The sequence below is a fragment of the Dromaius novaehollandiae genome, chromosome 8, assembly GCF_036370855.1.
Source record: "Dromaius novaehollandiae isolate bDroNov1 chromosome 8, bDroNov1.hap1, whole genome shotgun sequence".
Classification (NCBI taxonomy): Eukaryota; Metazoa; Chordata; class Aves; order Casuariiformes; family Dromaiidae; genus Dromaius; species Dromaius novaehollandiae.
The window spans coordinates 12,006,179-12,030,504 of record NC_088105.1 but is presented as its reverse complement, the minus strand read 5'-3'; the positions used below and the strand labels follow the sequence as shown (position 1 = coordinate 12,030,504).

The following is a 24,326-nucleotide window of genomic DNA, read 5'->3' as shown; positions in this document are numbered from 1 at the left end:
TCCCTTTGACAAGGACAGCAGTTCAATGCATTTCCTCCTGCTCCTTTCCCAGATGTCCCATTCCTCCCCTATAGAGAAGCTTGTGTGGCTCTCAGGAAAAATCCCCAAAGAATTTATTGACCAGGACTCAGCTTGCTGCGTGAGATACTCAGGCCTGGCTGACACACAAATTTGCCTTGACATAACTTAAGCTCTGCTTTCTGAGTTAAATCAGTGCAGAAGTCCAGAACTGAATGCTCTTAATCCAACTGAAATCTGCCTGATACTGGTTTAGCATGAGTCACTATATAAACTGGGAGTAAAGAACACATTCAGAGGAATATTGGAAAGACAGCATTAGGCACATCAGAAGACCTAACTTTGGTCCCAGTGAACAACTGAGTCCTTTGGAAAATGGGATTTTAAGATAGCTGAGATGACTTCCATTTCCTTCCTTTCTGATTTCTGTTTCATGCACCCCAGCTATGCTCAAGCTCAGGTTGTCAGCTCAGATCTTGCGTCCCCGCCCCTCAAAAAGTCCACTAGGAGACAGGAGAGGAAGGCAAAGACTATGGGAGATGTTTCCACTGTGATTTCCCAGAGACCTATACGTGCCTCGTGCCTTCAAGTGCCTAAAAGTGCACTGAATGAGACTGGTTGATTTATTACAAAATTAAAGAAACAGCTGAAAATGATGGGCCAGATCTGAAGTCTGAGTGAAGCAGTGTAGCTCTGCCCATGTCAAACTTGGTGTTTTCCTGGGTCTGCAGCAGGGCAATGCACTATCCTCAGAAAGCCCCCAAAAGAGGTCAAGCAGGTGATCTTTGCAGACTGTAAAGGTGGCATCCTGGGATCAGCACTGCAAACGCTTAAAAATACTGTGACTTGGAGAACCCATCAGACATCTGGATAAACACCCCAAAGTTTGAATGTCAGAGGCTCAGCACAGTGGTAGGAAACTCTCAAGTCTGTGAAATCTGGCTGCAGTATCCTGCCAGAGCTGATTCTCTAGGGAAAATGTCAAGGTACTTTCTGAACCAGCATAAACTCTTTACCCAAAATCCCACCCAGAACCCTGCTGACAATACCTTGTTCACTCATGGACACTACACCACAACGAACAAGTTCACGGAAGACACGAGGAAGACTCAGTCTACAGTTTGGGAAGCAGCTCTCAGCTTCTTCATCAACACCACTGAACACAGAGATTTGGGGGCATCTAAGCAGAAGACAACTTCCAGCTGCTACTGACATTGATTTAGAAAGCTCAACGGGATGAGGAGGCTAGATGGTCAAATGCCTGAGAATGCTGTACTCTCCTAGGAGAACTCCAACCCTTCCTGGGATTGCTTGGGGTACAAACTTGAGCTGGGACGCAGAGAAGAACAACCTTTGTCCTGACTCCAAGGACGCTGTCCCATGGCTTGCTGGTGACACTGTTAAAGCAGCTACAAGTGGCAGGGGAAGCCTCAGGAAAGCTCTAGCTTTACTTGAGCCAGTGTGTCTTGCCTGTTGTAGGTGACTCCGAGCAGAAGCGGTTTGGGTCTTCTAACACAGGGGATGCAATCGGCGTCACTCAGCAGGCATTACACACAAAATGACATCTCCCCTTGGATGCTGCTGCTCCTGCTGAGGGCAGACAAGCTCTTGCAAGGACACCCAATGCTACTGCTGTCTTTGGCTTACTCAAGAGGTGAATGGGCATGTGTCTGAGTGGGGAATAGCCCCAAGATGGCAAACGCAAGGGGAGCCTAGAGGATGAGATTGGATGAGGACAAGACTACTAGGTCATACAGACTGGCTTCCAAACATGTGAAGTGCTCCAAAATGAGAGGAAATAAAACGGCAGGCCTCAACAATGTACAGATGAACACTTCAAGGACTGACTGTACTCTCTTGAGTCCTGGAAGCTCTCAGGTCAGAGCTACAGATTCCAGAAGCTATGTGGCTGCCTCAAATTTATGCAAACAATCCAAGTTGTCTTTGCTTCTGTGGGTCACACGGCATCATTTCTATGCAGTTAACACCTTGGCTGCACACCCAGCCACTGCTCATTAAGTCTTCCTCCCTTCCGAGACCTCTCCAAAATTCTTCTTCTTCTTCCCCCCATAGCTTCATCCTGCAAGTCTGCCTTCTGTTCTCCTATCCACTTTTATTACCTTGCTCTAAACCAAGCACTCATTTAGTAATTAAATAGTCAGCACTAGGAAATAACTGACTTCACTGAGGTCTGGGCTGTCCTTCAAAATGCCAAGGTATCCTGTCAGTGGTAGCCATCTTCACTGTATATCTAGGCTCTTACCTGTGAGACTGTGATGCCGCATTTCTTGGCTAGCTCTTCTTTGGCTTCCTCACTGGGGTAAGGGTTGCTGAGATGGGAATAGAAATACTCATTCAGGATTTCCGTAGCCTGCTTGTTGAAGTTTCGTCTCTTCCGCCTTGGTGTGAAAAAAGATGGAAAAACAGAACAAAAAGAAAAGGGAATCAGTGCCCGGGATCCAGAAACAAAAATGCAATTTTGATACTTTCTGGCCTTGCTCACTTCCCTCCCTCCTTCTCCTGCTCCTGGAAGCATGGCGTGCAATAGACTCATGGGCAGGAAACCTCTAATCTGGACCTTGTCGGCAACTCTTTTCTCAGCACCTTCCAGAGCAAATAAGTCTCCTTCTCAAATTATCGCTGCATTCTCCAGCTCACAGAAATCTTAAAACTGGCAACCAGCCCCTACACCTGGGAAGTCTGGTCAGCCTGGCTAAAGATGTCAGTACTACTCTGCAAAGGTCTGGGTGAAAAAAGCAGTGAAGGATATAAATCTGGCAAGGTTTGCTCCACTTGCAGCTAGACATTAGCCATCTGTTACCTCTTCCCAAGTGCCCCCGAATCATAGCTGCTTCTCCCCCCCATTCCAAGCCACAGCCGAAGCCTTCAGCCTGCACGTAACTGGCTTGGGGAATGAAAACAACCCTGCAGCATGCTGAAAATCTGGGACAAAGAAAACAGAGGGAAAAGAACAGGAAACTACTGGGGACAGGATGGGCTGGAGGATTAGCTTTCATCCCCAGCTGAAGTGCACATCTTGACTGCAGAGATTTGTTGTGATATGCCACAGAATTTTCTTTTGCCACAGCAAAATCATCAATATGCAATTCTCAAGCTACAGCTGGGATCCTCCCTGAGATAGAATTTGTGAGTGTCTTGTATTGCGGTTCTTCCCTCCCCTTCTAGGCCCCAGACAACCAAGGTACGAGGAAGCTAAGTAGCTGCTGCAACTCAGGGCCAAGAGACACTGCCCTGCAAATGGACCTCGATTCACTCCAGAACCTCAAAACACCTCTCTCAAGCTTGAACAATATTGCACCTCCACCCTGATCCCTTGTTTTCACTGCTGTTCATCCACAAAACCCAGTGCATCAGACCCATCTCATCTTTCCATTCACAGGCCCAAAAGAGAACGTGGATGCCTTCTGCTGTGACTCCGTAAGGCACCTTCCCACTCCTAATGGAGACAATAGGTGTGGAGGAGGGTTTCAGGGAGTGCACTTACCGCGCGTCCAGAAATCGGGAGCGCAAGATCATGACGGCTTCACACGTGCTTTGCTTCAACTGCATCTGGATGGAGCTGAACTTGCGGTGGATGATGCTCACCATTCGCTCTATCTCCTTCGGCGAGATCGGTCGGGTCCGGCTCTGTTCACGCAGCAGGTTCATCACGTGGGTGGTGAATTCATTGCATGCCTGGGATGGCAAGAAAAGCAAAAGAAACCCCAGGATCGGAAGGTCATTCGATGGCGTCAAGGACAGTACAGAGGCAACACAGCTAAGGAGGGACACACAGGCAGAAGCCTCGCTGCTGAGTTGTGAGGCCAGGGTTTGTCAGGGCAGACCCAAGGCAAGGATGTGTTGGCTCCCGGGGGAGAGATGAATTTCTCTTGCCTGCAAGGCAGAGGGCACAAAAGACTCCCAACACACACTGAGGGAAAGGCAGGAGCCAATTTCCTTGCTGTCAGGGGTCATGGATGGACCTAGGCTAAGTGAAACCCTAGGACCCATGTGAAGCATGAAGAAATTCCAGCCTTTACACTGCTTTTCCAGATGGGGCTGGAGGAGTTATAGATGTATTTGGGGAGAACCATGAACTTTTCAATCCTTCGTCCCTCCTCCCGCTGCCCCAGGCAGACTCCAGCACCCAGTGCTCGCAGAGCCACCTCCGTGCTTCACGAGAAGAGCTCTCAAGAGAGACACAGCCCTGCTCTGGGCTTTTAGCACATCTGATAAGAAGTAAATAATGACAATAATTAAAGCCTGAATGAGGCAGGAGCCCTGACAGGAAAGGGCAAGCAGGTAATAACCCAAATTAGATTTTTGCTGGCACAGCACTGTCCGGCTGCTCCTGCTGCCTCCTTGCCATTTTGTGAGGGAAGGGCAGAGGGAGCAGTAGGGGGGTCAAAGGAGGGACTCTGAAGCCAGATAAAATGCAGCTTCTCAGCCCAACCACCTGTCCTGGGACAGGATGAAAAGGGAACTGCTTGCAAGCTGGAGGCAGCACCCCATGACACTACGTTGCTAACTCCACCGTCCTCCACATGGTCCACAGCCCAGGCAGCCCAGGTGGGGACTCTGCTCTCTGCCTGCATTCCCTCGGCACCTCACTGGTAGGATGGGACTCCTCCAATTCCCAGAAACAGTCTGGGATCCAGGCCCCCAAAAAACAGGCCAAGAGCGGTACTCAGACACTGATGGCTCCAGAAGTTTCAGGCGCTCCTGGAACACGCAGAGCTGCTCTGGAGGACAGCGTCCCTGGTTCTCACTCCATGATGGGAAAAAAGGGTTATAAGGGGAAAGAAAGACTGATTTTGCAGACTGATGACATAGACTTGACTTAACATCTTTCCCATAGCACAATTCCAAGCTTCTCAAGCAGCTTCTCCCGCTCCGTTCACCATCCCCAGAGCCTGCCCGTGACTAGCCCGGGAGGTGACGAGTCCCTACGTACACCTCTGTGGCTCAGACCCAACAGGGAGATGTCACTAGGCCAGCAGAGCCCCACAAATTGCCCATCACCAGCTTCAATTGACAGCTCTGATCTCCCCTGGGCGGAGGGTGCCGGTTGAGCGGCGGTTACTAGAGCTCAAAGCCAGGCGACTCTTTGCTCCCAGATGCCTGAGCAATTTCAGCTTGTCTCCTCTTCGCGTGAAATAAGAGCATTAAAGGCAAAATTGCAGGAGAGCGCTGTGCTGTCACAGCAACAGCCAGACACCATGTGAAGCCAGGCGCTGAGATCCCTCCAGCCGGCGCTGTGCTCTGCTCCAAGTGCCCTGCCAACAGGACAAGAAATAGGGGCATGCAGGCCAAAAACCACATCTGAACCCTGGCTTTGCAGAAGGACTGCAGGGGTGCAGGTGACAATACTAGCTCTGCCTCGCCACAGCTGCAAAATGTGGCCTGACACATCCATTTGCAAAGCATCTTTGCGGTAAAAGTGACAACCTAAGTGGGTTGCAAGAACAAACAAGCCAGAGGGAAAGCTCTGGGTGAGCCATGGGATAACAGCAGGGAAGATGTGGCCTGTCTCGCCCAAGGGGGCTGGTGGTAAACACTTCTCTCAGCCGGGGTTCTATTTTGAGAGGCAAAAATGATGCAGAAAGAAAAACAGCAAAACAAACCCAACAAATAACCCCCCACCCACATAAGGAAGGGGCAGAAATGCCTTCCGCAAAGCCTGGGCCCGGCTGTGCCCTTGGAGGAGTCCTCCCTGGCTCTGCTGTTCAGGTATCCCTCCTTGGGCTTGGGATGCCAGAAGACATGGGGGTCTCTCTCCCTCTCTTCAGCTTGGGGCCTGAAAGATGAGCTCTGATGTGCTCTCCACCCCTACCCTTGGGAGAAAGCTGAAGAGCCCTTGTGCTGTGCCAGCCGGGGTACGTGCCTCAAGGGAGCAGCAGCAACGGCTGAGGACAGACATGAAAGGTCACCCTTGCAACCTCCCCCCTGCCAGGCCACCCCCTTCTCATTCCTCATTTAATGCACTGTGAAAACGCCTTAACGACATGTCAATGCTGCACCCCGGCACAGACCCCAGCGTCGGCCTTGGGTCACAGCCCCAGGCGCCTCAGCGAAGGACGGAGCTGCACCAGAGAGCCAAAAACCCAGGCTGGCCCTCGGCCATGGAGCCAGGCGCCCTCCCAAAAGGAGGGATACTTTCTTGCTCACACTCTATAAACCAAAACTGCCGGGTAGAAACCACATTCATCACAACGGCAAGTCGCGCGGCACAGCAGAGAGGTCTGCAAAACATCTGGAAGCGTTTGAAAGAAACCAATTTTGAATTTTGGTCTGCAAAGCTTCTCATACAATTGTCAGCGATACTAATAGTTGTGTTCATGACCCAAACATTTTTTATATTTTTTTTCTCTCTCTTTTTTTTTTTTAAGAATCATTTTCCACAGGAAAAAAGCCACACTTCTTTTTTCCCTCCGGTAAATTAACTTTTCAGGGAGAAGAAATACTGAAGAAAGATTCTGCTTTGAGCACTGCTGAGATTTTGCTGAAAAACTGCCCTAACAAGGCAAGCAGCTCAGAAAGAAGTCCCCTCGCACAGGGCCAATTTTAGGCAAAACGTTAGGGAAGGGCTAAAGAAAATAAAAGGGGCAATAAACGCTGAGCGTGTTTGCACAGCACGTGCCAGAACAGCAGCAGCAACACAGCCCCGACCCTAAAACCCCGCGTTTTCGTTACAAAACAAAGCAACGGCTTGCGTCTGCCCGCGCGCTCTCGACAATAGATGTCAGCAGCGTCCCAGGCTGCACGCATCCGCGGCAGCTCCGTCCCGGCTGCTCCTCCTCGGCCCGCCGGCCCGCGGCTCGGCCCCGGCCCTCCCGGGCGGCGCGAATGAGCCTGTTACCTGCTCGTACTTCTCCAGCTCTGTGTGGTAGATCTGCCGGATCTGGGAGAGCTTGGCTCGGTAGTCGGAGTGCTCCACCGAGTTGTCGGAGCCGGCCCCGCCGGAGGCCGCGGCGGCAGCAGCAGCGGCGGCTGAGCCGCCTCCCTTCTCAGGGCCGGCCACCCCCTCGGCCAGCAGCATGTTGTCTAGCCGCATCAGCTGGGGGTCTGTGGGCTCCTCTTCCTGGGCTCCCCGGATGCTCAGCACTGCAGGAGACACAGAGGGGAAAGGAGCCGTGAGTCGCGCCCCGGGGACGAGCGCAGACAGCGGAAAGGGCCTCGCCGGGCCAAAGCGAGATCTGCAGCCCAGAAGGGAGACGTGAATCCCCAGTGCCGCCGCGACTGCTCCCCAAACACAGCCGGAGGGCCATATCCTGCTTCCAGGGTGGAATGGGAAGCGGAGAGGCCCTAGTCTGGCTCTCGGCTCACCCCGAGGCACTCTCACGTTACCTAACACATCATCTGGGCCTGATCCTGCACTGCTTGCCTCGGCCTCCAGCAGGCACAGTCCTACGCGGCGGAGGGAGAAGAGCTCGGCCTCCCTCCTGCTCAAAGGTGCCAGGGTGAAGAGCTAAGAGCAGAGCCGTGCCTTAGTTTCCCTATCTTTAAATACGGATGGAGAGGGCTCGCAAAGCCTCACTAATGCACAACGAGCTTTTAGCCACCTAACAAAAGACAAAGAAATGCACGAAATAAATCTTATTCATTGGAAAACACCTTTTTTTTAAATTTGATCATCCAAGTGAAGTTTAAACCGTGCTAAGAAAAGGGGGCAACACTTAATTAATCCTTACAAAATGACTTGCCAAAGAGAGAAAAATTTTCCCCCCTCTTTGGACTCGCTGTTTCAATTATTGCTTCAGGTAAAAGTGAGTCTCCTTTGAGCTCTTTCCTGTAAAAATCACGGCAGAGCGCAGCGACCACTCCGGGTGGCTTTGCAGCAAAGAGGCACACATCGGCCCCCACAAAAGTCAGAAGCACCAGGGTGCCGGGATAAAGAAACAGCTTTGCAGCCCGGAGCGGCCGGCTCCAGCAAAGCAGCGGACGTGCACGCGCGCGGGCTGCGGGAGGAGCGAGGCAGAGACATATTCTGCGGAGCACTCGCGTGGGTGTAGGACGCACCATCTCTCCCTCTGCCTTTTGGATGAATTCACACCCATATGTATTGATATATAAACACACGCGCAAAATTTTCGCTCCTTCTTTTTTATAATTTAGAAATGCCATTTCGGTTATGCATGCAGTCGGTGTTTGAACACACAAACATAACCCTAGACTTCTGCATGTATACACACAGGTGTGCGCGCCTGTGGGGAAAAAAAGAGGGGGAAGAAAAAAAAAGGCTTGACAAGTGAACAGAAAAAGGCAATTCCTAAGAGAAATGAATTCTGTTTTCCCATTTCCTCTGGCAGAGGAACTCAAAACACTTTGCAGACACACATGCACCTCTATCTGACAGAGCTGGGTAATGCCCCACGGATTTTATTAAAGCTGGGCCTGCTTACACCTATGATGAATTTAACCCATTTTTCTGATACCCTAATTTGCAGCACAAACAACAGCAAATGATTTTCACTGTCTTTAAAAAAATGTATCTCAAATCAGTTGCCAGAAAGAAGCAATAAGTGAGCAGTAAATACAAAACCCCCTACCAAACAAGGGGTGTTTCTCCTCACTCTGAAATAAGTTTGAGAAAGATACTGTTGTTATTAGCATAAGATCACTTGAAGTGAAAGACCCCGTGGAGAGGTTTGGGTAACACACAGTAACAGAGCTTTTCTAAGCCTCAAACTCCTACGAAATCACTATTTTGGGAGCCTCTCCTTAATTGGCCTGTTTGTGTTTAAAACATCGGCTGTAAACAAAGCTTAGAAGGTCAGGAAATAAAAAGGGGAAAAAAAAAAGAAAAAAGCCCCCCAGCAGTAAATATAGCATGAGCTAATAATAATTCCGCACTAGGGATAATCATTTAGACAAATAGGGATGGGGCACGGTGCCAGCTTTGCATCCCGATGCCAACTTCAAAGCTCGGGGAAACCCAAGCAAGCAAGATCCAGGGTTTCTCTCCGCCGTGTGCGCTCGCCCTGCCCGCATCCCCGCTACTGCTCCGCAAAGCCCGAGGAGAGATTTTGTCAGACAAGCCGTCCCGGAGCGACACGACTCACCAGTGAGGAAATTCGAGGGAAGAGTTCAGAAAATGGTTTGGGGTTTGTGGTCCCTATTCTGAAATCAGAGGTAAGACTAACCAAAATCCCTAAAAAGAGAAGAGGGATGGGGAAGAGATGACAAGATACAGGGCAGAGAGATACTGGCTATGAAAAGAGAGAATAAATCCCTGTTCTCCTGCTAAAAGATCCTTAAATAAAAGCACATCCGAAGCCTAAATAAAAATGGAAATCAACGTGGGTAAATAATAAACAAAACCCATAGAAGCAAACCATGCACATTATATATATACACATATATATATATGTGCACAGACACACAGCCACTTTGGTGCCGGCCGCGCTACCCGACGGTCCCCTCCTGGGGACACGCGGCTCCAGAGCAGGGACAAAATCCAGCGCCGTGAGACAGGGCCGGGACCATGCCACGATTCGGCGGCTCCGACTGGCCGGCAAGAATAACGCTATTAAGTAAATAAATGAAAAGGCCAATGTGTCTAAGCAGAACTGATGCTGCCTATTTATCCCTGGAAGGCTGCGCTCAGGCGAGGAGGAGACAAAATGATTATTTAAAAGCTCCTTTTTTATCTCGTCGGCGCTATGCAAGCGGCCGCAGCCGGCGCCGAGGACCGGATCTGCCGACCCCGCTCACCTCCCCCGGCATTCAGTGCGGGATGGGGGGGATGCAGGGATACAGCGGGATACAGGATAGGTTTCGCATCCCGCTGCAGGCTTTAATGCCAGGCTCTGACCTTTCCCAGTGGCGGCAGCAAGCTGGGGCCGGCTCGGCCCCTGGGAAGCTGCCTGCGACAGGGATGCTTCCCGGGGAACGGTGGCAGCATGCGAGGGGCAGGAGGCGGCAGGGCGCCGGCACTGATGAGTGTGAAAGGCCTCCGCTCTCCTCGGGCTGTCAGTTTTCACATGAAATTAAAATAAAACAAATTAAGCAGAACGATGTTTCCCGCTCCCTCGGCTCTGGTGCCCCTGCGGTCCGGGAGCAGGCAGCACTTTTCCGACAGAAAGCTGGAACCGAGTGCCGGTGCCCACGGTGGGGCCCGCGGTCCCCGTGACCCTCCGTCCGCTGCTCCCGATTAAAGAAACGAAAAAGGAAAAACAAAAAGAAAGACACCAACTAACAGCCAGGAGGATGGAGCGGGGGGAGGAAAATGAACGCAAGACTTTTGGTCTTTGGCTGCTTTCCTGCTGGCTCCGAAACCCCGGGAGCCGTGTCGAATGCCGCTAGAGGGTGCTCGCTCCTCGTGGAGATCTCATGCCTGGCTCCAAATACAGTTTTATATATGCATTTATATCTATACACACACAATTTTTATATATATATATACACACACCTACATATACATATATATATATATATATATAAAAATATATATACACATGTATTTTAAAATCAAAGCAAAACCACACACCTTGTCCCCACTTGCACTGCTGCAAGACGCTCCTGAGCTCACCGCAAAGGGGAGACGCTCCGCTTCAGAGCGGGGCCGGGACGCCTGCCTCCAGCCCCACGGCTCGCTGGCACCGCGCAGGGCCGAATCGGGGTGACTGGTGGAGACCTCAGCGCCACGAGCAGCCAGGGCCCGCCGAACCGCGGGTCTGGCCGCGGACCCCTCTGCGGCTGTTCTTTACGTCTCGTTGCCTCGGGGAGGAGTGAGGTCGGGGAGCAGGGCAGTGCCGGACCTGAAGCCCTACCTGCTCCCCCGGTTGCAAAGAGTTTGCTCTGCAGGTGCGAACGCCGCGCAAGGCGCCAGCGATGCCCCAAGCGTTACGGGCGCCCCGGTGCGACGTGATGGCGCCTGCTTTGCCTTGCCACGGCCCCGCAGGCCTGGGTGCTCCCTCGGCGGGCAGGCAGGCACGCGGCAGCGAACGGGCAGGCGGCGTGCAGCCACGCGCCGCTAACTCCCTCGCCCGGGAGAGCCGCACTGGCGGGGGATTCAAGTTCACTGGGTCGTGCCCGGATTTTCTGCTTGGGCATTTCCAGCATGTGCAGCCCAGGAAATGGCTCCCTAGCTCGCTCGCTCGCTCTTGCTCTCGAGCAAGATATTACGGGCATCGCGTGCGGGAGGAAATCATCCGAGTCCTGATCGTGGGCCTGCTCTGTTGCCTGGCAGCGGTGCAGGGACACGGGGACGTGGTGGCAGAGCTGGCCTCTGAGAATCGGGCAAGGAGGCAAAGCCGAAAATAACTCCTTGGGTCCTTTGCCAGCCCTGTGATGCAGGGACACAGGATGGAAATTGCACCGAGTCACCAAGTTATGTCCCACAGACCTGGGAATCTGCCAGGCTCTGGTCCCCAGGAGCCCCTGCGGACCAGCCAGCCCTCACGTGCACATGAGATGGGCAGCAGGCCCCCCGTGCGCTTCCGTGTCCCCACACCACAACACTGTACAGCATTCCCAAGCGTTGGGCAGCCAGTCAGCCCAAATTACAGCCAGGGCGGAGGGTCACAGGGCAGGAGAAAGCCATCCCTTGGTTATACACTGTGCTGGGCACATGCCTTCAAAATGGACTGCGTCCTGAGGGATGGCCTAGGACTTTGAAGACATCTAAGAAATCCATTAAAGTGGTACCAGGCCTTCTCCTGCTCCACCGTCCCAACTTCCCAGTCCCATATTTACTCCATCTTCCTGGAAGCACTTTTCCAAATGGAGCTGCAGAGTCAGCTCAGCGCAGGAGCCAAACATGCAGGCACCTCTCTTCTCCACCGAAGGCCTCAGCTCGGCAACTCTCCAGTCATACCAAACCCTTCCAATCTGACAGGCCAAAGCAACACTGGCAGAAGAAGATCATGAAGGCAACTAAGCACAGTCAGGGAGGATGGCAGCAGTGTAGCGGCAGATGATGGCTTAGCGATGCTCCCTGCGGCCAAGGGAGCTGGGTGGCAGAGACCAGAAAAGGAGGCTCAAATCTCCAAGCACTACCCGTCTTCTAGAAAGGGCAAGAGCTTTTTATCCTAATGCAGCCAGTTGCCAAAAGCTAACAAAATACAAGAGGGGCAACCATATGACTGTCCTGGCTAGATTCCTACAATAGGATAAATCTGCTCACAACAGGATACAGCCAGCTTTGGTACAACGTTCCCCACCACTTCTTGTCTTTGTATCTCCCTGTCCCAGCACATCTCGCGCACTGCTGCACGCATGTGCAGTCACGCTTGTTCCTACGTGGCCAAGACTTTTTGAGCACAAAGAGAAGGGTAAGCAGAAGAAACTGGAGGAGACCAAGGCAAAGTGGAGCAGCAGACTGTCCAGGGATGCAACAGTGACATTTCGGAGGAAGACAACACAGTGAACAACACCAGGCCAGCCCAGGTTGCGATGACGAAACAAGAGATTTTCAAGGACCAGTACAGCTGCTTGCTAGGCTTTTGCTGCACGCTACCATGTACCTCAGGGTTCCTCAATCATCCACTGACTTCAGCAGTCAAAAACCCTGTCCCCTAAAATTTGCTGTTTGGTCAAAAATCCCTCAAACTATACAAGCTGGCAATTCCTCTACAGCTCCATTTGCTGAGAACATCAGCCAAAAGCTGATTCCAGCAGCTGGACATTTAAACAAACCCACCCTGAAAGAAACCTGCTGAGTACTTTTAATGAGTACCAGAGGAGAGTCCACGTTCCAGCCCGAGCTGGACTGCCTGTTTTTGGGTGTTCTCGTTTTTGTTTCTGCCCTTTCCCAACTTGCTGAATTGCCTTTCCAGGGGGACATTTTAAAGGAGAAGGAGATTTCAAGTAAATGATTGCAACTTATCGAAAATAATGTGCTACTTAGCATCGGAGACAAGCATCCTGGCAGGCAGAAATGGGAAGCAGTGACGGAGCAGATGGGAGTAATTAGGTTGTGATTTTCAGAAGGGTTTTCTTTCCTGCCTCCACTGTGCCTAAGATGTATTGCGGGGCGGAACCACCCAACAACAGAGTTTCAAAAGAAGCGAACGATTCCTCTGCCATGGCCATGGGGTTGTGAGCTGGCCTTTTGCGTGACTTTCCCGGGGTGAATCAGTGATGCCTTGAGCAGAAATGCCACTCGCAGAGAGTACTGCTGGCTGCTCTGACACAGAGCCTGCATAGGCACAAATGAGACAAGATTCCTCCTTGTCTACAACGGTCCTCACCTACCAAAGCACGAAAACCTCAACTGCGTATCGAGGAAAGAAAAAGTCTTTCCCAAACCCTTTCCTGGCCTGGGACCAGCGTTTGCTCCTGTGGTGTCGTACGCACAACGAACGCGCACCAATTCCGCCCTGGGAATGCAGAAACTCCTATCTACATCCTACGCAGACCCACGTAGCCACACGGCTTGACTCTGAAATGCTACTGAGACGTTAAACGTTACCACTCATGCTACCTTTTGCAATTTTACTACGGTTCACAATATTCACTTGGGTTCATAAAGTCCCAGCTTCAGGAGCTTCACATATTCAGCTTCACATATTTCACTGCTATTCATTAAAGATATTCCTTTAGACCTCCAGGTCTAAAACAACAGCTGGCAAATACAGGGGCAGCCAGAATGCTGACAAATATCCCTGCTAACAAAACCTGTAAGAATTCTCATTATTTTAAGCTGATCTCAATATTCACTGGGGCCTGATTCTACATTTGTGAACATATAAGATCAACAGCACTGAACCTCATGTAAAAATATTCCCCTCTGCCTCATATCTGGGGACAGTTAAAATTGCGAGGACCTGACACAGTTAAGTGGCTTGTGGCTGTCTGTTTATAACCTCCCCGGACTCATACGCGCACTCGTACCCATGTCGGGACGGCCAGGGTTTACTTCCCCAATTAACCTCTGATGGCACGGATTCGAGTTAACTCTTCCCAAACTCTGCTTTTGCAGAAATGCCCCCAAGCCAACCACATCACCGTGTACCTACTTAAACTCCTGTTTTCCTCCTCTATTCACATATATTTGCAGCTTAATTTCTTCTGCATCCCAGTATAACAGCAAACCCCCCACACAGAGGGAAGCATCAAATTCCCTGGCTTCAGAAGCCCCAAAGCTACATAAATCTAAGTCAAACTAATGCACCCACACTGTATCACCCACATGCTCCAAATACATGTGCAAACCTTGACCATGGCTTGGCCAATACATAGCAAGGCATTAAACTGCTATAACTCAACCAAGTCCCAGCCCGTGTGAAATCACTGCAAGAATCCTGAAGGAGCCCTACTCCAGGCACAGGCTGATCTACATGTGATGAGAGGAGAGGACAGAAGTCGGGGAAGCAGGAATATGCCTTCTCATAAAGGACCTCCCTTAGACCACCAAAATCTTCTAAGCAGCAGCACCAAAGCTGAGTTCCATGTTCTTGTTGAAACTGTTGACTTGGATTTTCACTTTAAACACAAAGTCACCTTAGGGACCCTATGTTCACAGGGAATAAATACATTCCCGAAGCATTCTGTAGGATGCTAAAACAGCTCTGTCCGTGCTGTGTCCTCAACCACCAGTTCAGAGGTCCATGAGATAGACAGCAACGTAAGTGTCTTCTTGGCAAAGCACACGGTGTTCATGTTAAATGAACATCAATGCTCTCAACAAGCAAGGTGTTAAGTAATCACAAGGGTTTTAAACCCGAGTCGGATGTATGACGGGTGTTTAAGAGAAGCCACTGAAAAAGTAAAAACACAGATACCTATTTCCAACACAAATGGAGGCTGGACTTTCCAAACTCACAGGCATACACCCTTCCAGGAAGAGGGACTAAGGAGATGTGATTTTTTTTCTTAAAATTGACATAAAAGTTCCCCTCCTTTCTCTAACCTTTCCAAAACTTACAAATGGATGAACAGATTTTGCTCAGATTTTCCAAAACAGGCTGCCGTGAGATGAGGCATGGAAAATTTCAGCTGGCAAAATGGCTTTTTGTGCATCTACTTATTTATTTATTTCCCAGAGAAAGAAGGAACATTGTGAAACTGATGGGCCGTTTCTGTCACCAATTTCCACAGTCTAAAGCCATTAAACAAACCAACAAATCACAGCAACAACAACAACAAAAAAGACACTTGAACCCACGAATGCTGCAAAGCCATTCTGGACACTTACAAAGCCACCTCCTCTCCCGACACTGGAGTGTGCGTCAGGGCTGTTTGGAAAGAAAGCACTTAAATGATTTTGAAAGAGAGGCTTTTTGAGGTGGAGAGGTGTTGATTCACTCCAAAAACGCCCAACTGCGCACAGATACATACTCCCACAGAGCCTGAAGCAAGGGGCCATGTAACAAGCTAAACCCAAGCAGAAGGTCCTCCAGTGACTGCAAGGCACGCTCCAACTCCGGCAGCGTATCTGGCCATGCAACGCACCGCGCTCAGCATCACGACTTTGGGATACAGGAAAACACGCTCATCAACCGAATGACCCTAGGACAGTCATATCGGTTCAGATTAATGGTCCCTCAAGCCCCGCAGGCCAACTCAAGCAGTTGCCAACAAGCCCTACCCAAGACCTGACCAGAGCCACAGCTGACAATAGAAGCGCTAGATGCTAGAGGCAGCAACACTTCCCTCAGCAACCTCCCAACTGCCACCAATTTTGGGAACATGCAAGTTACCTTCACCACTTGTAAAAGCCACTGCGGTGGGAATATTGGGTTCTTCAGATTGGTGGCTCAGCTGAGGACACCGGAGATAAAAACACTTTTGAGGAGCCCTAAAGTGATTCTATTTATTTATTTATTTATTTTCTAGATCACACTTTCCTCCTTGTCTACTCCTCCACATCAGAACCCAATTTCAGATCAAAATGTCTCCCTGAACCAAAAATGAAATCTTCTCTTTGCATCTCATGTTATCATTTTCCTTCTTCTTCTTTCTTTTCCTCCTTTTTATCAAAATTTGGGTCAATTTCAAAACAACCAAACTGTTGCTAGAGAAAACAGAAAGGGGGAATATTTCACATCTTTCTGGGCTGGAAGAGCCCAGATTATTCAACCTGAATTCACAAAAAGTTTGAGTTACCCTCACACTATAATTTTGTGGGGTGGGGAATGAGAGAGGGGAATTTATCATATGCCAGAAAGTCACTCAGCTCCCAGTAGAGGCTCTTCATCATTTTGGGGGGATGAAGCTTGCCTGTGCCATGTAAGCGGCAGAAGAGAGACATGTATTTTAGCGTGTCAGAAAACAGTCTGCACAAGTTTTCTCTTAACCCCTCCCCAAACACCAAACTAGTTGCCATAGTGAGCAAAGATCTGGCAGCACAATGCTCAAAAGGTCTGGAAAATTATCACTAACACATTGGGGGGGGGGAAAAAAAACAAACTGGAAAACGACCTAAAATAGCCTTTTCCATAAAAATAAGGCACAATATTGTGGTGATTACTGAAAACCAGACTCCTTGGGAAATGTGACTCCCTGCAAAGCAGAACGAACACAGATGAGCCCTTCTTTCCAGTGCTTCCCCACATCTTGCTCCTGTCGACCACTTTAGCTCATGGCTAGTAACTTAGCTAGGCACAGAAACTTTTAACCCTGTTTTCATATTTCCAATTATTGCTCTGCAGTGGTTGAACAAAGCACTGCGGATCAAATTTAAATACTTTTTATTTTTCTTTTTACAGCCCTGACTCCACAAGCCCTGTCTACTCACAGATGCTTTGCTTTAGGCTGGTGGTTAACTCCCATCAGCTTCAGTGGCAAAACTCCTCTACGTAAGCACATGGGAAAGGGAGAAATTTGGAAGCAGGTAACATTCAAAATCCAGCAGCTGTCTGAACTGCTTGGACTGTACACAGATCACCAAGCGCAAGTGGCTTTAGCCACAGAAAACAAGTTGAAAGTGCTTATGAACTTCAAAAAAAAAAGCCGACCAAAGCCAGACGTCCCACTCTGCTCCTTTGCCATGCCCCGCAGGGCAGCAAACCCTCACAACTCCATGTAATTAAGCAAATCAACTTCACTCCCCATTAATAACGCTCAGCAAACAACCTTCTTTACCCAGAGCTGAACTCCAGACACGGAGAGGTCAGCCCCCTCTGCTCTCTTACCATCTTACCGTCACTCTTCCCTTGGAAGAGCACAGATGAGTATGGGCCCGCATCCCCGGACTGCGACTGCGGCTCCTCTCCCACTGACCACCTCACATGTCCTCTTCACGGCCCCGCACCAGGCTCCTGCTCCTGACCTCAAAGCAGGTTGCAGTAAGGTGGCGATGCTGAACCCATCCCCTGCGCAGAGCGCGCTCACTGGCCTGCACACTGCTTATCTGGGGAAGCAGCTCGCCTCTTCCGAACCAGGGCAGGATTAGCAGGCTCCAGTTACAGCTGTGAAGTGCAATCAATCCCTTATCTGCATAGCAAACAGCGTGTGTCTCAGATTCCCGCATGGCACAGACCACACCGTCCGCGGTCACACAGCCTTCTCCGTTTCACCCCAGCCTCCCCAGCCCCTGCCATGGCAGAGGGGAAGAAAAACGAGCACAGGCCTCCAGCACCTCTGAACAGCGGGCGCAGGAGATAAAGAAAAGCAGAACGAGAGTCAGCGCTGCTCTGCTGCTGGATCAGACTCGAGCGAAAGACGTAACACAGCTAATTGACTACGGGCTGGCCTGGCTAAAGGGGTAGCATCTGCCTCGGAGAAAACCTGGTGGCTGTAACGGCAAATTGGCATTGCAAACAGCAAAGGGGAAGAGGATAACACCCACATGCACATACATGCATTTCTCAGGCCTCTTGGAGATGGTTGGGATGGTATTGGGGGAGGTTTCCAACCCTAGATTGCGATATGAGGGAAAAGAATCCGATTTTGGTATTCCAGTGAGAAGAACAGGAGTGAGCACGCATGGGTTAGACACAGGGCTCAGCCTCGGTCCCTCGAATGGCCGGGGCCTGCTGTGCCACGACTCGGTTTCCCCGTTTGTAAAGTCAGCCTTCGTAAAGTGCTCCTCGGCTGTGAAGGCACTTCAGCCCGCTGCAGAGAGCAGGGGTGTGGGGGACTTCCACCCCAAACCTCACCTTCATCTGCTGGAGGTTGTTGGGTGCCGGGCCAGACTCCCCTCTCCTCAGCACTGAGAGAGCAAATTGTCACAGAGGGACAAAGCAACAAGAGTCCCCGAGAGATGGCTCGGACCTGGCATGACGCATGCCCGGAAACGCTGCCCAGCTCAGAGCCTGGAGCGGGAGCAGGATTCCCCAAACCCTGCAGGAACAAATCAGCAGGCAAAAGACTGGATTGCTCTGAGGACAGGTCCAATCATAAAAAAACCTCTGAACGCCAGTCAGGCTGGGATCTGCCTCCCACTCCGGCTCGGCGCTTTGCATATGAATTCTCCTTGCTGAAAAGAAATGGGTCCTTTGAACGAGCTGAATCTGCTAATGAGAACCCAGGGCCTCCGGAGCCCCTCTGAGGACAAGGGTCCCGTTTCTGAATGCCCCAGGCCAAGCCCTGAAACCCAAGGCAAACAAAGAGAGGCTTTCCCCAGAAGGAAGCTGCCTTTCGAGCCTGCTCCCCTTTTGAAAAGGTCATCTCCCCTGGACACACAGAGCTGGCGAACTGCTGCTCAACACACAAAGCAGCCAGGGGAAGAAAGTCATAGGTGGAAAGAGTGGCAAGAGCCCAAGACGAAAAGCTGCATTTTAGATTTTCCTTTCCAGCCATCCTTCAAGAAGATGACCCTCAAGACTCCATCCAAGAAAAACTGGCTTGGTGCTTGTTAGATGGCAATGTCCTACTCAAGTCTCAGGTCTGCTAATTCAAAGAGACCCACTGTCCATCACATGACTGACAGCACTCTGACTCTGCCACCAAACACAAAGTTGATGGTGCTGCCATGGGCTAGGTTTAGGATTTTGTGCAATACAGGAGAGATATCCTAAAGCTTCAGGTCTCAGAGTCAAGTGATAGCAGGAAATACTCCAATGTTTTCCTCCCTTTCTCTCTCAAAAAGGCAGACAGTGCAGAGCAATGGTACAGAAACCAAGGCAGACTTCTTTTTTGAGAGCCAGGGACAGACGAGCAACATCCTCCCATGGTGGACAGTGCCCTCAGGCCAGGTCCCCTCCCTCTGCTGGCAGCTGATCTCCACCTCTCACTTGCTGGCATGGTTTCTGCCCAGAACCATGTTCCCATTTCCAACACTAACTTTCTGAAAAAACGCAAGAGCTGAGCATGTCCCCTAACACTCTTCCTTCTTTCCAGTGCAGCCACTACTGAGTATGAGTGGATCAGCGGTGCCTACCATTAGCGATCTCTTCTCAGAGGCCAGTCAAGGCCCAGCACCTACCCTTCTGTAGGAGAAATCCCACCCCAATTCCTGCAGTACAGTCTCTGCTGGGATGCAACACATCAGCCACTGAACAACCCCAGCCATCCACGTCCGGGGGGCACAGTACCAGACCACCTCATTGCTATAACCTGAGTGTAGTCACTGCAGCCTCCCAAACCAATCCTGACAGCCTCCCGCTCCGCATGTTACAGATGTCAACAAGGTGACTGGGCCAGAGTCAGCCTCCCTTGAGCCCATATGCACGTGATCCCTGTGTGTGTTTGAAGTACCACAGCTCTCCAGGATTAAACGTTCCTCTAGCTGCTTGCAGACCTTCCTTACGTACACGTGCAAAGTTTTTCTCTCAAGCGCTATACATACATACATCAGACCAAAATCTGCCTATGCTTCTCTCTTCCATTTGCCTGATTTGCAAGCTTGCCCCAATCACAGCATCAAAGAGAGGTCAAGTTTGCCCAAGCCTAGAGGGTCTATCAGGCTAGCATGGTTAAGACACATGGCCATGAAACAACAGGTTGAATGGCCAGGTCTGCTATTTACAGCTGTGTGGAAAGGCAGATGGTCTTTGGTGCAAACATAACAAGGTACGAACCCATCTTCTGGATCTGGAGCAGGATGCCTGAGCTCCACCATCCCTACTACAGCAAACCCTGTACAACACATCTTCCCTTGGGAAAGAGCCATCGCATCTGAGTCCAGTAAGGCAGCAGAAGAGGGATGCACAACATGGACTTTCCACTTTCGCCACCTCTGCTCAAGTGAGCCCTGAACCCACGACAACAGTGAGGCCTTTGACCTGAGGCTCAAACAACCCAATTTTTTGGGAGACTATCTCGGGCAAATAAATGATCACATTTCATGTGATGCTCAGCTCCTCATGCCACCACGTCAACCTGCTGATTCCAGTGTCCAACGCTGCCCTGGTCTTCAGGGCCTGAGTGCACAAGACAAAGCCCAATTCTTTGAAAGGCAACAGCCGGTCGGCAGTGTTTTAAGGCCTGAAAACAGCTCTGAATGTTCAGTTCCTTTTTTTAAATAGAGGCCCCTTCTGTAAACGATCTGTTTGGACAGGAGGGAGAGCGCTGTAAGAGTCCAAGCGCTTGTGAAATAGGATCGGCTGCGTTCATTTCAGCTCCATTCAAAACATGTGGGGGAAGAAAGAAACCCAAAATTGGCCTTTGATGACAAGGAAGCAGAGGAAGAGAGAAAGAGGCCATACATCTCCGTGCTCCTGAAAGGGTGTTAGAAACGAGAGAAAATGGGGAAAAATAATTAAAAAGGATCAATTAATGACATTTCTGTTTGAAGGCATCTGCATGTGTTTAATTATATTCAATGCAAGATCTTCTTGTTGACACAAATTTCTGTGCTGCAGGCCAGTGGTGTAACAGGAGCCAGTTTTGTATGTTCCTACATCTACCACAGACAGGGCCAGAGTCCCTCGCGAAAATCAAGGCTCCTTTTACCGGGTACAAGCAAGAAAGACAGAGGTCCTGTTCAAAAAGTGCTGACAGCTTAAGACTGAGATAGCTTATGACAGTCACATAGGGAAAGAGGAGTTTTGGTGCCCTTTTTTACAGGAGAAGCAAGGAGTGGAAACGCAAGAGACTGAATGATGGGTCCAAGAAAGAGGATTGGTGACCTCGGACAAGCCAGTTCGGTGCTTTTATCACCAAATCTACCCTGTGACACCAAGCCCGCAAAGGGAAGCGATGGCACGTTGGCAAGAGCCAGGCGTATAACCCCCCCGCCCGCTCTTTGAATTCCAGCCTCCTGCGAGAGGCCCACACCATAAACAGACAGGAGATTAAAAAGGGAGCAAAAATCTTCGACAAACTCCGGCTGCGTCCCAGATCAAAGATCATCTCCAGCGGGCCATCTGGTCCTTGTAAATGTAAAACCAAATTGAAACGCCTGCCCTCACCTCCTCCGACTCCCTCGGCAATATTGCTTTTAGCGTTCGCAGACGAGGGAAGGAGCTCGCAAAAGGCATCTGTATGTAATAGAGCCCCTGTACAGCTGGACTATAGATTTGCTACCCCCCTTTTGTTAATCATGAAGCAGAGGTAAATGTTTTCTTTGGTTCTCCAGGGGCCCCACCATTAATAGGGACTTTGTAAGACCGCGGCCACCACCCTGGGCTGGAACAGGGCTGCCTTTCAGCTCCGCCGTGTCTCTCCAGCCAAGGACCTCGCTCTTGTCCCCGCTGGGGACGCACTGGGAGGGGAAGCAGCTTGTCTTCCAGCAGCGCCACGAGACGGGCTGGAGCCCCAGCCGAGCAGCCGCCGTCCATTGCAGGAGCCGCCCCGCGGCACCCTCCTTCCCGCCCGCGCGGCGTTTCAAGTGGCGCTCTCCCACCACTTGTCCCCACCTGGATGGCAAAAGGGGACGCAGAGACAGGTAAGTAACAGACAGAAGCAGAGGAACTGAACTGAGCGCTTTCAAAAAGGGGACACGACGCATCCAAGGCAAAAACGAATCGCGAAAAACCCCACCACCACAAACCCAAGTACTCCGGGTTGGACTTGAAAGGCAAGTCAAGAGGAGAAAGCTACGCAGCAAACGTAGCAGACGAAGAGGAGGCAGCTTGAGGAATTCCTACCCATCGAGCTTTATTGTGTTATTCCAACTAAGCAGAGACAAAAAGACAAATCTCAGCTCCCTACTTTCATTTATAATTGAACCCAGTCCAGAAGGATGGAGCAAGTACCATCTGTAATGCAGAGTGCATTAGCAGCCGGCAGAATGAAATATTCAAATTACTGTAGGCTACCTCGCATTTTAATGACAGGGTTACAAAAACCTGACTTGTAAGCGGAGATTGGACTGGAAGAAGAGAAAGTTTGTTTTTCCAGTGCATGAATTAACCTAACAAAATGTTACTTTCAGGAAAAAAGCATTTGCATGGGTAATTTTGCAACAGATCCCAACAGGCTCACAAGAAAAAAAATATTACTCCATTTAGCTATCTTAATTGATATATTGTCCTGGGAGAAGAAAAAACCTGGGGAAAAAAAGGGCAAGTGCTTTTTCCCTCTGGCTGAAGATACTAAGTAAATATATATATATGCCTGTGTGCATAAACCTTAACAACACGCACGCGTCCTCCACACAGGGATGCATGGCAGCGCGTATTTGCATCCATGGGGCGTGTCGGTACAACGCTTGTATTAGCCGTATCCTCTTGATGCCGTGCACAATTTCAATATGCAAATCACCCCTTGATTTTCGTGCGTGTGCCTGCGCTGGGATCCATTCGTTTTGATATCGTTAATCAGGGCTGCCGAAAAGCCTGACACAGTAAGTGGCTGTAGCCCCTAGCAGTAGTCAAGATGGAGTGACAGGCTCCATTTAAGATGTCACAGCATATAATAAAGTGTAAAACTATACTTAAAATAAACGAGATAGAAACAATAAACTTGACTCCGGGTTTGAACTTTCAGGGAGAGCGACAGCGAGAGGTGAGCGCGCGCGGGTGTGAGGAGCCGGCCGTCCCGGAGCACGTGGCGGGGGAAGGCTGGGCCGCTTTGTCCCCAGTTTTGTGCCAGCGGCAGCCCTTTCCACTGGCCGACGCTGCGTCTGGGTGGCAGAGGACTCTGCTCCCAAACCTGGGCAGCAGATCCCTGCGGATGATGGGAGGCCGAAGAGGACGTCCTCTGCACACCTGGCTATGCAGGTGTGAGAAACCAGGGCTGCCTCCTGCGTCCTCCAAAGGAGGACACAGCAATGTCCAGAGCAATGAGCTGGAGCTTCTGAGCAACCCTGCAATAACAGTCCACCTGCACGTGGGCCATCTGCCCCTAGCCACAGGCTACCGATGGCCCTATTACTCCTCGAATTCAATGCAAAGCCCCTGAGGAGGAGGAAGACAAGGAGCCACAACCATGAGTTTGAGTCTTGCGTGTCTGCACCCGCTGCCTGGCCCCTGCTCACCCAAACCTGAACAAGCCCCGGGCAACAGAGACGGCAGCTCCGCAGCCCTGGCAGAGCCCAAAGCTCAAACGAATAAACCCAACAGGCAGCCCTCCCCGCTCCCCTGCGCTGCCGTCTTGCCCTGGGCCCTTCCAACAGCTTGTTGCGTCTCCGTGGGAAAGCCGTGCTCGTTTTTCACGGCTGGCATTGAAGCAGACTGGTCTCGAGTAGGCTTTGCTCACTTGGTGAGCTGGCCGCTCTCTGGATAGCTGGTTTCAGATTCAAATCCACCCCCCAAAGGACGAAAACTCAGCCGGAAAAAATGCCGCTGGAAGAGCCTCAATGGCAGCAGCGCCCGCAGCAGGAATGGCTTGGAGCTCACCTCTCCTCTCGCCGCCACCCAAGTTTCGCCCGCGGACCAGCCCACTGGCTCCCTTGCCAGGACCCTCCGTGCTGTCCACCCCAGCAGGATCAGGGCACCTGTGCAGGACCCCCCGTGACACCCCGGAGCTGGGCCCAAAGCCCCGCTTTGGTGCCCGTCCGCACCATGAGCCCTCCAGAGTCCCACGCCGGCTCTGCGCCTTGAAACAAGCCAGTCGCTCTCACTCCGGCTAAGCAGTTAAATTAGAGAGTATTCAATTAATAACAGCTGAATATTCTGTCACATTTAGGAAGATGTATGGTAAGACAAGCGAGTTGTGATGTCTGTGACAGAAATGATAAAAGTTCTCCCGACACAGCCTGGCAGATACTTGGCTGCAGGAATCGTTTGCTCTCATGGACTCGAACGTCAGCGCAGACAGAAGACCCAGCACTGGCTTCAAAGGAGAGACGCTCCAAATTGAACAGGAAAACCTTTGCCAAATCATTTGCAGGCAGCTCCCTCCCATCTTCCTTCTGGGACCCATCTGAGACAATCTGCATGAAAACACAGGCGCGTGAGCGCACGCGCACGGCCCCGCCGGCATGCACGGCGCCTGCCCCGCTGGGCGGCAGGGGCGCATGTCCGCATGCTGGTGCGGGTGCCCGCGTGGCAGCGCGTGGGCCGCGGCACAGGGAGCAAAAAAACCCAGAAAACAAG

At 50.9% G+C, this 24,326-nt stretch overlaps 1 protein-coding gene across 3 annotated transcripts in view; it reads right to left on the bottom strand.

Moving 5' to 3' along the window:
- Positions 1 to 24,326, bottom strand: part of PBX1 (PBX homeobox 1) — a 159,983-nt gene that overhangs the window by 23,775 nt on the left and 111,882 nt on the right. For all 3 annotated transcript variants that reach the window (XM_026123388.2, XM_026123390.2, XM_026123389.2), the window contains exons 3-5: positions 6,878 to 7,122; positions 3,524 to 3,714; positions 2,282 to 2,417 (exon numbers count right to left, since the gene is read on the bottom strand). In XM_026123388.2, coding sequence (XP_025979173.1) covers positions 2,282 to 2,417; positions 3,524 to 3,714; positions 6,878 to 7,122 — 572 coding nt within the window. The remainder of the gene's footprint in view (positions 1 to 2,281; positions 2,418 to 3,523; positions 3,715 to 6,877; positions 7,123 to 24,326) is intronic.